This window comes from Geotrypetes seraphini, chromosome 10 (assembly GCF_902459505.1).
Source record: "Geotrypetes seraphini chromosome 10, aGeoSer1.1, whole genome shotgun sequence".
NCBI lineage: Eukaryota > Metazoa > Chordata > Amphibia > Gymnophiona > Dermophiidae > Geotrypetes > Geotrypetes seraphini.
The window spans coordinates 28,458,314-28,472,028 of record NC_047093.1 but is presented as its reverse complement, the minus strand read 5'-3'; the positions used below and the strand labels follow the sequence as shown (position 1 = coordinate 28,472,028).

The window sequence follows — 13,715 nt, the reverse complement described above, 5'->3', positions numbered from 1 at the left end:
CAGGATTAGAGAAGCCTTATGGTCCTTATCTGCCATCATTTACTTTGTTTCTACTTTTACTATCAGGGTTCTGCAAACATTGATTCTTCCGAACAGGCATCACAATGCTTCCCGAAGAGGGAAAAAGAGTCGATGCCCTTTTCTTGAACAAGGTAGTGCTTTTTTAAGCATAACAGTGGTCCACACTAAATACCTGATTAATCGACTAGAGGTGGACTATACAAGAAGACCCACAGACCTTTTTATTCTGATTATTTGGTAAATGGCAAAAATACAAGAATAATCAGCAATTCAGAGTGTACTTCTCTGGATCTCCAGAGAAGTATGACTGCAATGTCATACTATGCCATTATATAGACAACTAGACTTCCAGGGAACACTGTGGCTGCACACCAACTCTGTCTTGAGGCGTTGTGATCTTCAGGGCCCTACACATCAGTCTGGGACCCTGTAGAAAATAGTCTATTGTGGGACCTTCGTCTCCAGGGCCCTGTGGCTGCAATGACTCTCCTGGGATCCTGTCAGAGCAGTTTGACCTGATCCTGATCTCTAGATCCCTCTGACTTCAGTCTCATTCAGTCCTTTGGTAGTGGGATCCCTAAGGCTGTGTGCTTGCTGAGGTTTCTGGCCTCTGCCACCTGTGCAGGTGTGCAGTAATCCTCTAAGAAGATGTTAGCTAAGTTACTTAGCCTACGGTTGGCTGAGGCTGAGAAGCGCAGCATGCACTCCACCACAGGCAGTGCTGTGATCTCTTGGTGGGTGGAAGGTGTGCACAGGTACATCAGTGCAGTAACTGCTGACACAACCGTCTCCTCATTTGGGCTTGATAGACAGTTTATTACTGGCTGAATGCCACTGGCTTGCAGAATATAGGCTTTGTTGACTTTATCCAAGCAGAGGTTGCATAGACCACCTGGAACACACAAAGAGATGCTGTTAGCAAGAAGTAAAATGGGGATGGAAAAAGGAGCTTATTTATTTAGAATGCCTTTAAAATAAGGGGTGTCCAACCTGCGGCCCGAGGGCCAAATGCGGCCCTGTGAAGTATTTTGTGTGGCCCCGGTCGAGGGTGATGCAATGTTTTCCTTTGCTGCCCCCGGGTGTTTACTGTCTTGCCGGCTCCCTCCTCTGTCTTGCTGCAGCATTTGTGTGCATTTCATTCAAGAGAAAACACCTGATGAAATTTTGTCACTTAGACTGTAATGATCACCAATAACAGAAGTAAATCATACAGTTTCTGGATCCTTCCCACTCTCTGTGCATGCTTCATTACAGACAAAATCAGTTCTATTTCATCTTAGTTCACATCTGTTCCAGCTGCATACTTCCACTGACCAGCAATGTTGTAACACCCTTTAAGAACAGAAAAATTGCCCTAGAGAGTAAGACCAAAGATCCATTGATCCCAGTATCCTGTTTCCAACAGTGGCCAATCCAGGTTATAAGTACCTGGCAGGACTGCAAAAGGTAACAAGATTCCAGGCTATTTACCCTGAGGGATAAGCAGAGGCTTTTTTCAAGTCTAGGAATCAGTAACATGTATTCAGAAAATAACTCAGTGAAACCATTTCTCAATATACAAATGAATAACAAAGTACTCTTAAAAAAAATGTTTTCTGGTTTTTAAACACTCCCTCTCATTCCCTTCCTAATGAAATAAGTCAACCAGAAACTAGTAGTGCTCCTTACACCAGATTTTGGAATTAAGGCCAATATGCACAGACCATTATCCTCTATAATTAATTAGATGAGCTGTGTGCACGATGGGACACAGCCAGCCATACAGGTTACCATACTCTGAAATCTGGTCTAGTACAGTGAATCAGTCCATCCTACCTTATGGTGTTCCATTACTATTGTGGCATACAGCAAATTCAACCACTGTGTAACATTTGGCAGAGACATACGTCACCAAATCCTAAGTCTATCTTTATAATGGCTTATGAACTTTTCCCATAGGAATGTGTCAAAACATTTAAAACTTACATAAAAACATAAGAGCTGCCATACTGGGACAGACCAAAAGTCCATCAAGTCCAGTATTTTGCCTCCAACAGTGGCCAACTCAAGTCACAAGTACCTTGCAAATCCCGAAGAGTAAAACAAATTTTATGCTGCTTATCCTAGGAATAAGCAGTGGATTTCCTAAAGTCCATCTTAGCTGGGTTTTATATCGTTCCAGGGTCTACCTATGCACCGAGTGAAAAAAAAAGTTTTCCTATTTGTTTGTTTCCTCTTCAGCTGCATATTAGACAGTGAAATAAGTCGACTGTCTAGGTTAGTGATTTTCAATCCAGGCCCCACCTGGCCAGTCAAGGTTTTCAGGATATCCATAATAAATATGCATGAGATGCATTAGCATGCACTTCCTCCATTGCATGTAAATATCTCATGCATATTCGTTGTGAATATCCTGAAAGCCCGACTTGAGTACTAGGTTGAAAACCAGCGGTGTACATGACTGTATCAGGACTTCCATACTTGGAAATGGTCACTATCAGATTGCAATGTTGGAGCTTGCTGGATCTTTAGTCTGACTGACCCAGTGTGACATGTTTAATTTCTTCTGTGAACTTCAGTGTCATTTTAATCACAATTGACTCCACTTATGTTTTTATTTCACTTAACCTCATTTTTTCTACAGTAATAGTAGTATTTTTTAAACTTCTGATTGGGCTTAAAAGGTGTAGAGACGCCATTCTGTCAGACGCGTATCCTGTGTTCCATCCCTACAAAAAGGCCATTAGTACGGGTAGTAGTAAAATGATACTAAGATCAAAGACTTGCTACTTGTTAAAGTTTCATAGGGTCTGCTCTTACCAATGCCAAATTCCACAAAGTTCTCGTTGTTCTCAGTCAGCATGTCCAAGAACAGATCGATGACTTGAAGTTGACGAAGATACTCATAGTTCTTAGGATCGTAGGAAAAATTGGCCAGATTTGCTAGGACTTGTTCCTTGGCTTCTGCAAAGGGAGAACCAAACTCAGAGAAAAAAAAAAAAAAAAAGACGACACAGCACGTAAAAGGGTCTCTAACAATCAGTGTGCACTAAATGCAGTGAAACTTCTTAGCATTTAGCATACTATAAGCTTTAGTAAAAGGGCCCCTTAGAGACGTGGGTGACATTTTCATCCAGAGGATTTTCTTTGCTTAAGAATTAGAACTCAAATCCCCAGCAGATGCAGGAAGCTTTGCAATCAGCCATTACGATAAGAACATAAGAATAGCCTTACTGGGTCAGACCCATGGTCCATCAAGCCCAGTAGCCCATTTTCACCAGGTCACTAGTACCTGGCCAAAACCCCACGAGTAGCAACATTTCATGCCACCGATCCAGGGCGAGCAGAGGCTTTCCCATGTCTTAATAACATACTATGGACTTTTCCTCCAAGAAATTGTCCAAACCTTTCAATGAAAGCTGTACTCAGTCATCAGAAGAGGTGGACAACAAGACAGCCACCCAGGATGCCATACTGCTGTCACCAACAATGCAACAGTTTTTATGGCTGCTAATGAGAAGATCTATGATTAGAAAACAGCCTTACTCACCAGTGTCTTATGTCCCTCTCCTAACCCACAGCATTGCCCTGTAATATCTTGGCTTTGTTGCTCAGTGCCTACTGCAGGGAATGAGCCAAGCATCTGAAGATGTTTCCAACTTAGGGAAGAAGTTATCAATGGCCTTTAAGACATGTTATTTAACCACCAACTTGTGCTATTTTACCACAGAGGTCACATTTATTACTAATAACAGGTTAACAATACAATAACAAATCTTAACAACCTACATTCATAACTTCTCCCCTTAATGTATCCAATTCAAGATTTCTCTCAGAGCTTGAACTGGCTCACCTTGATTGTCTGTGTCCTGAAACTCGGTAACCAGTGCCTGCAAGTATTCAAAGCGCCCAGAATCCAGACACTCCTGCTTTTTCTGAAACATGCTCCAAACGTCTGGAATCACAATATTCTCTAGTAGAAGGGAGAAAAATAAAAAGTAGCAGATTCAAGCTAAACGTGTCATTCCTAAAACCACTCCGTACAGGCTGATTTCTCAGAGTAATTACAGTACATAACCGATCACTTAACTATAAAGCAATTGCAGTAAACAACAATGCTCAAATACTAACTCAAGTATCCCTTTATTCTTGATATACCACATATCACAAAACACAAACAAACATATCATAAGCTAAGCAGTTTATAAAAACAAATAACTATATCATTAAATAGAGAAAGAGGAAAAAATAGTTACATATCTGGAGTAAAAAAAAAAAAATGCTAAAGAGAATAGTGAGTGTATGCCATTGAGCAGGAACCAGCAACGTTAGGACTATAATCAGGTCCCCATATATCTTCTCATTAAAAAAATGCTTTTGGGTGGGCTTTAAATTGTAGGAGAGATATCTCCATGCATTTAAGGCACCAATGGTACAGATGGATCTTCGTTTTTCTGGACATACAACGCCTGATAACATCTCCAAGTTTTTGCATAAGTCGCCATAGTTAATTTCTTGCTGCAAAGAATAACAGCAATCATGGCTGTAGAATAGCCCCTTTGGACTAAGGTCAATAGCTAGGCCGTACAACCAAAGTGGTCCGGATCCCGAAGCACAGTCGGGCCCTGCATGAGAAGACATGGATGACAAGGAATTCTGAGGCCCTGATCTAGGTGCAGATGAAACAGGTAGGCATACCCCGGCCAGTCAGGCATTACAAGAATCACCTGACCCCTGTGAGCCGTGATCCGTCTCAGCAGACTGCCATCATGGACCACGGAGCAAAAACATAAAGAAGACCCTCCAGCAGCCAAGGCTGGACCAGCGCATCCAAGCCTTTGCTGCTGGTTTCGTGATGGCAGCTGAAGAACTGATCTGCCTTCTTGTTGGCTATTGATGCCATGAGGCTGAATGTGGGACTAAACCAGCGCTCCACTATACAGTCAAACGCTCTCTGGGACAGGGAGCGTTCCCGGGGTTCAGAGTCTGGCAACTAAGATAATCCACCTGGACGTTGTTCACCGTGGCCACATGCGCTTTAAGTGCCACAAGGTGGCTTTCCACCTACTGAAAGAGAAGCTGGGCCTCCATGCTCAGAGAGGCGTTCCTGGTGCCCCCTGGCAACTGCTGTAAGCCACCACTGTGGCATTATCCAAAAAGACACGCATAGCCCACTTCCAGGGAAGACACCTGAAGTGGAGAAGAGCTAGCCACCTGACGCTACAGGCCACTTCTTCTTGGAGAGGACCACCGGCCCTAAACTAGACTGTCTAGAGACAAACAGCACCCCATCCAAAGAGACTGGCATTTTTTGTCAGAATCGCCCACTCTGATATCTGGAGGGGAAGCTCCCTGGACAGGGAAATGGGATGCAACCATCAGGCTAGACTATGCTGAGTCTCTGCCATCCTGGGGAGTTGGGCATACAAGTCCCACATGTCCTGCAGCAGTCGCAGGTGGGCTCTGGCTCAAGGAACCACATCGATCATTACCACCATAGACCCCAGGACTTGAAGATACTGGCAGGCAGTCGGGACCAGAGTGACCAGAAAATTCCTGGTTAACTGATGGAACTGGCGTGATGCGGGCAGGATCACCTGACCCATGTGGAAGTGAACTTCTAAGCATTCCAAGTCCTGCTTTGGCTTGAGGCAACTCTTTCAGAAGTTGATCCAGCCTAGGCACTGAAGCAGCTGGACTTAGCAAATCACCTGATGTCCCTCAGACTTTGACGGGGCCCTGATCAATAAGTCTTCTAGATACAGTTGGACCAGAACTCCTAGGGAAGGTCTTGGGCACTATCGCCAGCCCGAAGGGCAGTGTTGCATACTGGTAATGCTGTTATAAAATATGGAGCCCGAGTCTCGCTCTGAAATGGGCTATATGGCTTCAATGTCCAGCAGCCTCTGGACAGTGGCTTCCACCTGAGTCATCTTTTCTGGCCTTCCCACCAGGGAGTCCAGAAAAAAACTCTGCCAGGGGCTGATGAAACTCAAGCTTGTAGCTATCCAAGAACCTCCAAGATCAATCCGAGGTAATAGCCCTCCATCCTGCCAGAAAAGTCGAGAGCTGCCCCCGATTGCTGGAGGAGCAGTCAGAGGCCTGGTGCAGAACTTTTTCTTAGGCGGTTGCAGAAGGATGGCTCCCTGTGGATTGGCGCCGGGAACCGCTAAACCTCTGTTTGGCTGCAAGAGACACATCCTGTAGGCAGTCAGCTGGTGTGGATGACTCTCTTCCTCTTCCTGTTCCTCCCCTCAAGGATCCCCTAACCAAAGCAGGTCGTGGCCAGATGGGCCTCCATGCATACGTCAACGTGATGATGTTGTGCATGCACATGATGTCATCGCGTCAACGTCCACACACTTCTGGGTGCCTTCCGGCCGGGACACCGAGTTTAATGCAACTGAAGTCCTGAGGGCAGTCCTGAAGTAGGAGAGAAGGGACTGAAAATACTATGTAAATGATGCTACCTACAAGCTGTCTAGCGATAGTAGATGCATAACCCACTTGTCCAAGAATAGAGCGGGACTGTACAAGAAAGGGTGATTGACTATACTCTTGCTCTGCATCAAGACTAACTTGTCTTACATACTAACTAAATCACTTCCTTATACCTTGTTTAACTGTATAAACAACTTGCCTTGAGTTTAGCTTCCCATCCTATCCCAGAGCACTCTGTACACCCATCTAATAACTGCATTTGACCCCTCAGATATAGGATAAGCTAGGGAAGCGCCAGCAAGGAATCATTGGGCGGAATAGGCGGTGGGGGAACCAGCGGAGGAATCACTCCCCCCACAAAGGTCTGCATGCACTGAAAGAAACGGCCCCAGGGAGCCCGATGCTGGAAAATAAGCAGCCCCTTGACCAGGACGGTATCTGCGGAAATCACGCAAATGGCCCTGAGCAATGCCACCCTGCGCAGGTGTGCGGGCATTGTCTTCAGGAAGATGGGGCATTTTAGAGTCCATTAAGGTCTGAACCAACTTGTCCAAATCCTCACCAAACAAAAGGAACCCCGAAAGAGAAATTTCATCAGCTTAGCCTTAGATGCCACATCTGCTGACCAAGCCCGGAGCCACAAGGTAAGACAAGCGGCCACCCAGAGAACCATGGACTCAGCCGATGCCCGTTACAAGTCATACATGGCATCAGAGAGATAAGAAGCACCCATCTCAATTTTAGCTACTTCCTGTTCCACCAAGGACCAGTCATCAGACACACCGTCAAGGACACGCTCAGCCACCAGACCACCACACATCGCCACCTGGACCGCTAGGGAAGTGACATCAAAATTCTGCTTAAGGAGGGACTCCAACCTACGCTCCTCAGAGACCCGCAAGGCTGAGCTGCTCTCAATGGGCACCATATGCCATTTCACAATGGCCGAAACCACTGTGTCCTCCATCGGCGACTTCAAGGAATCCCTATCCCCCTCTGGAATGGATACAAGTGAACCATGGAGCGCACAAAATGAAAAGGCGCCTCTGGCGCTTTCCACTGCGCAAGCACAATATCCTGATGCATAGGAAAAGAGCGGGATGCTGAGCAGATCCTCAGAAGCAGAGGGTCCATCACATGTGGGGGCTTTTGCGTCATCCTCGAAATGCAACACCGAGGAGACCTGAAGGATAAGCTCCTGGAGCTCTTCCTGCTGAAAAATGTGCACCACCGAGCTAGCGAGCTAGCATCCTCGCTAGCTGACAGAACTGAAAAACCTCTGCCAGCAGCATCAAAAAAACTGCTCCTCTATATAAAAAATCATCCCAAGAGACCCTCGGCCGCTTAGATGAGAGAGAGGAGACAGGGACAAAACCAGCACTGAGGGGGGCCGAACTGGAGTGGACACGGAGGGAACCCCCACCACTGAGACCCCCAGGGCGGAAGCAGGACCCCCAGCCGTCTGAAGATAAGCCTTACACAAGGCGAAAACAAAATCGGGAGGGGGAAAAACCCCCGGCGCCCTATGGGACTCACTGCCAAAGCAGAGGTCCCAACAGAAACTTGCCCCTGTTTCTCCAATACAGAAGACAAAATGGAGGTGCTTCCCACCAAAATTGGATCATGCCCACCAAAAACATGCCCAAGGCCTGTAGCAGCTGAGAAACCTGAACTGTCCCAACCGCTAAAGCAGGCGAGCCGGCAGCAATAGAAAGAGAGTCCCCAACAGCATCGGCAGTAAGGGAAACTTTATTTCCCTGACCATCAGTGGCTAAGGGAATCCCTGTGTGGGCAGGGATGGAAGACCAGGCTTCCCCGCTGTCAGCTGCTGGTATGCAAGGCACTTGGGAAGGAGATCCCTGGACTCCGGCACCCGAAGTCAACGAGGATTCCCCTTGATGGTGGCCAGCATACCGCAAGAACAGGTCGGCCACATCAACCTCGTGTTTGGAGCACAATGAACACTTTTTCCCTTTAAAAAGTGCTCATTGTGCAATACGCAACCTAGCTGTAAGAAAAGTGCCGATTAACAATAAAAACTCAATTACAGAAAACTGAAGGCTCCCTTCAGACCAGTACTGCCTCAGGATTTTTTTATTATTATTCAGATCAGACTCCACTGGCTCTCTAAGCCATATGACTTGCAGGTATTGGTAGCAAGGCTTACAGCCGAGGCACCTGTACAAAATTTTGGGGAGGTGGAAGAAAGTGGTGGTGGGGGGGAGGGACTCAACTTATGACCTATTGAGTGTGACACCCCCAAGGTCAGACAGACCCCCAATAGGGTCCTCCCAAGCTCAGTCCGGCAACAGATGAAGACAAGGAGCACTACACAAATTCCAACAGCTTTAATTAAGGGAAGACTGGCACAGCTCACCTACCACCTACTGAAACTGAGAACAGACTGGTTATATACGGGAAAGCACAGCTATTAGTATTACAGCCAAAAGTTTGGTCTCGGTCTCCCATCTGCTGGTCATGGTGAGCTATTACCCATCAATGAACTGTACTGGTCTGGAGAGATGCTAAAGAAATACATTTAAACTTTTTGCTTAAGAGTGTGGTGGCAGCCAAAATTTTTTTTAAAAAAAGCAAACACAATGCTAGAAATTATTAGGAAAGGGATAGAAAATAAGATGAAGAATATAATGTCTCTATTATTCCATAGTGTAACTTCATCTCGAGTACTGCAGAATAAGAAAAAAAAAATGTTCAAAGAAGGGTGCTCAAAATAAGGGAATGGAACTCTGCTAATATATAAAATCTTGAATGGAATAGAATGTGTAAACATGAATCAATTGTTAGGAACACTCCATGAAGTTATAGAGTAGTAATTTTAAAATGAATAGGAAATAGTTTTCCCCTCAAAGAATAGTTAAATTCTGGAACGTGTAACATTGGTTACCATATCTGATTTTTTAAAAAAAAAGTTTGGAAAGCTCCTGGAGGTTCATAGCCTGCTAATGAGACTGACATGGGGAAAGCCACTGCTTGTCCCTTGGTTAGGTAGCATGGGACCTTGCTACTATTTGGGATTCTGCCAGGCAGCTGCAACCTGGTCTAGCCACTACTGGAAGCAGAATACTGAGCTAGATGGACCATGAGTTTGATCAGTAACACGGCAAGAGGGGTGAGGCAGCTATCTTAGCAAGAACACCATCCAGCAGCAGTGCAGGGATCCCGAAAGGGGGGTGGGTGTTCCTCTTAACTGCACCACCCCTCCCCCTCCTTGGTACCTCTTAAATCAGGGGTCTCAAAGTCCCTCCTTGAGGACCCCAATCCAGTCTGGTTTTCAGGATTTCCCCAACTAATATGCATGAGATTTATGTGCATGCACTGCTTTCAATGCATATTCATTGGGGAAATCCTGAAAACCTGACTGGATTGCGGCCCTCAAGGAGGGACTTTGAGACCCCTGTCTTAAATCCTTCAATTCCTCTACGCTGCTCGTTCCAGCCTCGAGCCCTCCCTCTGACGTAACTTCCTGTTTGCTGGTCCAGGCGCCATCTTCCCTTACTACGCCACTGCGCGAGACTCAGTACAGCTACTCTTATGAGCAAATCACTTGAACCCTGTTAAGGATGACTAGAAGGGGAAGCAAGGCCTTGCTAATAATAGCCTATGCCCGAATCCATCATGTTCAAAAACATTTAAAATCGAAAGCGGGATATATTCAACCCAAACTAGTGAAGACGTAACTTATAAACATTTTTAAAGAGGTTTTATTCCAAAAAATTTTTTTTCCTTAAGCAAAGATATTAAACCACATCAATTTGACTGCCCTCACCTCACATTCCCCTCCCTTTCCTCGCCGTTCACAGGCCAGCACCTCCCCCCTCAGCTTCCCCGCGCTCAGTCCTACTTTCAAACGCCACGAGACACACAGTTTGCCTCCACCGCTCCGCCCCCCTTCTGACGCAACTTCCCTCCGCGCCCTGACCTGCTGAGAATCGCGTCAGCGACGAGATGCCACAGGACGCGAACCGCGGATGAAGGGAACGTTACGTCAGAGGGGGCGGGGCGCTGCCGGAGAATGCACGTCAGAGGGGGCGGGGAAGTCTGGAGTCCGGAGCCCGAAGCGCGGCCTTTCCCGCAGCGCGAGTTGCTTCTTTGCTTGATCTCGAAAGTTAAAAAGTCCGGGGCTGTAGCGGGGTTTATTCGGCCCACGGTGTTACCAGAACTGAAATGATGAGGGCAAAGATATCTGCAAGGAAGCGGTTCAGCAAGCCCTTTCTCTTCGGCTCACTCTTCGTTGGATTTGCAATCGCCTTCGTGAACAGGTCCGAGGGGGAGCGGATATAAGCGTGCAAAATAGTCATGCGTGGCTAATTAGCAGAGCCACTGTTAAAAGTCTGTGTGCCCTCTTGCCTTACTGACCACTGTTTGATATGCATCAGTGCTAGGCTGGGGGAACCTCCCCAGGTCAGGTGCAAGGGTATTTATGATGCATTCAGCTTTTGAACTCTCCACCCCCTCGATTTTGAAAATTACCAACCATGGCCATCTCAACACCACCCCCCTTCCAGAGTAATCTTGTAGAAACACATTAATTGGACATCAGTATTGGAATTATTATTGGTAAAGAATTTGCTTAAACACCGTTCTGGAAAAGCTTATCAAGGTGGTTTAGAGTAACATAATACAAACGGTCTAAAATAGCCTGCCATACCATATAATAAACATAAAAACGGGGAATAGGCTTCAGCAAACACACACTCCAACCACAGGCATCCAGAGAAAAGTCCCTTAGTGAACTGTGAGAAAGCCTATTTGAAAAACCAGGTTTCCTGTTGTAAATAAGAAGGAAGAGAACTAACACAACAAAAAGTGGCTTGCCAGGTAGCAGAAAAACTAAGGTTCTGCTCAGGGAGAGATAGGGGATGAGGCAGTCTGATAAATGACTGCTGATCATGTGTAGTGCTGGATGAATTAAGGCCAGAATCTTAAATTTAAACCCACTAACTAATGTGCTGCCAAAAATGGAGAAATATAGTTATGTTGATGAGCACTTATCAACTATTTTCACTGAAAGAGCAGAAGGTAATGAAAGGAAACCCAAGGAAGGTGTTGCAATAATCAAGTTTTGAGATCTGTAGAAAAAAATCCTTAATGGTTTATATTCTGTTAAAGCTGAGGAAGGAGAACCTCATTACAGATTAGAATTTAAGGCTTAAAAGAAAATGAGGCATCTGAGACTGGCCAAAGTACAAAATGTCTGATAAGTGTGTTATTTTGATATAAGGGAGTTGTCATATAGATTTATTGCATCCTTATGAGCTTTAATAGATTTCTCTAGGACTAAGTACAAAATGTGCCATACTAGGAGTTGTATAAGTTATAAAGGAGCTGGTAAACCCAGGGCAGGATTAATTTGTCAAGGGCCCCTAGGCACACAAGTACACTGGGCCCCCTGTCCCGCCCCATCCCACCATGCGCCCAGGCGGAAACAAGCTGCGTCATTGGGAAGCTTTGGGCAAGCAGCACCGCTTGCACAATTACAGTTCCCGTTGCCTTTCTTACCCACGTTGCTTGCTTGTCTTACTTTCCGTCGATTGGGGGGGGGGGGCGCGGTGCCAATCGATGCTGGAGGCAAAAAAACATCGTCACCGTTTGGAAAAAACAATGTTGATGCCCTCCTTCATCGGGTCCCCCTGACCATTTCAGGCCCTAGGCATGTGCCTACTCGGCCTATTGGTTAATCCTGCCCTGGGTAAATCTAATAGCTTCACTAGTGTATGGTATCTTAGTCAGCTAGCTAATGAACTCTGTTTAAATTCAGACAAATACCATAGATGGTCTGGTGAGTTAAAAAAAACAACCATATGCAAATTTATTGGGAGAGGAATCTAGAAAAGGAAAAGCCTGAAAAGGAAGTATGAGGGGGGCTGGCTGAGTTAATTTGGATGTATGGGAGAAACTGGAGGTGATGGAGAGTAGGCGGTAAAGTTATTTTAGGACTTGAGCACAGGAAGAGGGAGTTAAGGGGGGTGGAGACAGGACTTAGCCATACATTAATTTCTGTTTTGGTGGCTTCTTTTTTTTTTGCCTATGATAGGCATAAATTTTTTCCAGATGTGGAGGAGATTCGTGCAAAGGAGCACGAGAAGTATGAAAAAAAGCGACAGGAAATCATGGAGAGACGTCAGAAACTGCTGGCTGAAAGGAAAAATATCCACTTAAATTCTACTGAAGACATGCAAAAATAAGAACATCATAAAATCAATTGAATCCAACAGTGGCCAATTGGGTGAATGTTATTTGAGGATCCGGAGCCTGACTGTGCCATGATCCTAAGAAGATAATCTTGCTCCTACTGATGGCTGGATACAAAGAACACTGAATTTTTCCACATAGTTGAGTAGTTGAAAGATTTAACTGAATCCTGTGACTGTATCATGCATTTATAATATGGGAAAGGGATGTTTATGTTCTTTATGTGATTTATCTGAATACCCTTTTAGAAGAATCAAAGTCTAGTTGTATAGGATAGGTATGCATTAGAAGGGAATTTGTTTTCCTGAAGCATGGTTTTACGTGATTACTGTGATGTTGAGGGAGCTCTTGTATTCATAATCTGAACTGGGTCGCCTGCGAATCATGTTACATTTAAAAGACAGAGGGCCCCATATTCACCGGCATTACCCTGGAAAGACGGAGGGCCACATATTCACCGGCATTACCCTGGAAATTCAGTGTTGGGTCATGCCCAGGCTACGGCATTGAATTTCCAGGTAGAGAATGACACAGGTTCAACTTTTTTCTGTCCCTGCAGGAACTCAATTTCCCCATCCCGTCCCCACGAGTTTTGTTGCTGTCCCTGTCCCGTTTCTGTAAGCTCTGCCATAACCGCAAAAGCCTCCAACACTTATGATTGTAAAGGGTTTGAGACTTGTGCAGATGAAGACAGAGCTTAGGCATTGATGGAATGAGGCATTATGACATCACAATCTGAGCTCTAGAATGTTGCTACTTATGATTCTAAAGTGTTTGAGGCTTGTGCAGATCAGGATGGAGCTTAGTCATTGTTGGAATGAGGCATTATGACATCACAATCTGAGCTCTAAAATGTTGCTACTTATGATTTTGAAGTGTTTGAGGCTTGTGCAGATGAGGACAGAGCTTGCAGGAATGTGGCAGGGACAGGAAAAGAACTCGTCGGGATGGTACAGGAAAATGAGTTCCTGTGGGGACAGGGGAAAATTTGTCCCCGTGTCATTCTCTATTTCTAGGTTTACGGAGCCAGTGAAAACAGCTGATATTCAGTACTTAACTGG

The 13,715-nt window shown here is 45.5% G+C and overlaps 1 protein-coding gene and 1 long non-coding RNA gene across 4 annotated transcripts; one reads left to right on the top strand and one right to left on the bottom strand.

Annotated features, from left to right (window-relative positions):
• Nucleotides 1-214: 214 nt before the first annotated feature.
• ARMC7 (armadillo repeat containing 7) lies at nt 215-10,799 on the bottom strand. 3 transcript variants are annotated; one of them, XM_033961272.1, is made up of 4 exons: nt 10,617-10,799; nt 3,854-3,973; nt 2,821-2,964; nt 215-913 (listed from the first exon to the last, which is right to left on the bottom strand). In XM_033961272.1, exons 2-4 carry the CDS (start codon nt 3,942-3,944, stop codon nt 576-578), a joined length of 573 nt encoding a protein of 190 aa, XP_033817163.1. In that variant the 5' UTR covers nt 3,945-3,973; nt 10,617-10,799; the 3' UTR covers nt 215-575. The 3 variants fall into 3 exon arrangements, with proteins under 3 accessions (XP_033817163.1, XP_033817162.1, XP_033817164.1); XM_033961271.1 differs by lacking the exon at nt 10,617-10,799 and adding an exon at nt 10,229-10,372; XM_033961273.1 differs by lacking the exon at nt 10,617-10,799 and adding an exon at nt 10,304-10,372.
• On the top strand, nt 10,398-12,963 carry LOC117368032. Its single transcript, XR_004540895.1, has 2 exons — nt 10,398-10,721; nt 12,497-12,963. It is a non-coding gene; the product is annotated as an uncharacterized LOC117368032 (long non-coding RNA).
• The last annotated feature ends 752 nt before the right edge of the window (nt 12,964-13,715 follow it).

Excerpts from the sequence above, each read along its gene's own strand:
- ARMC7 (XM_033961272.1), bottom strand. The coding sequence starts at position 3,944 with ATGTTTCAGAAAAAGCAGGAGTGTCTGGATTCTGGGCGCTTTGAATAC. Across the intron at positions 2,965-3,853 it reads TCAGGACACAGACAATCAAG|AAGCCAAGGAACAAGTCCTA; the intron begins GTGAGCCAGTTC and ends CTCCCTTTGCAG. Across the intron at positions 914-2,820 it reads CTTTGTGGAATTTGGCATTG|GTGGTCTATGCAACCTCTGC; the intron begins GTAAGAGCAGAC and ends TGTGTGTTCCAG.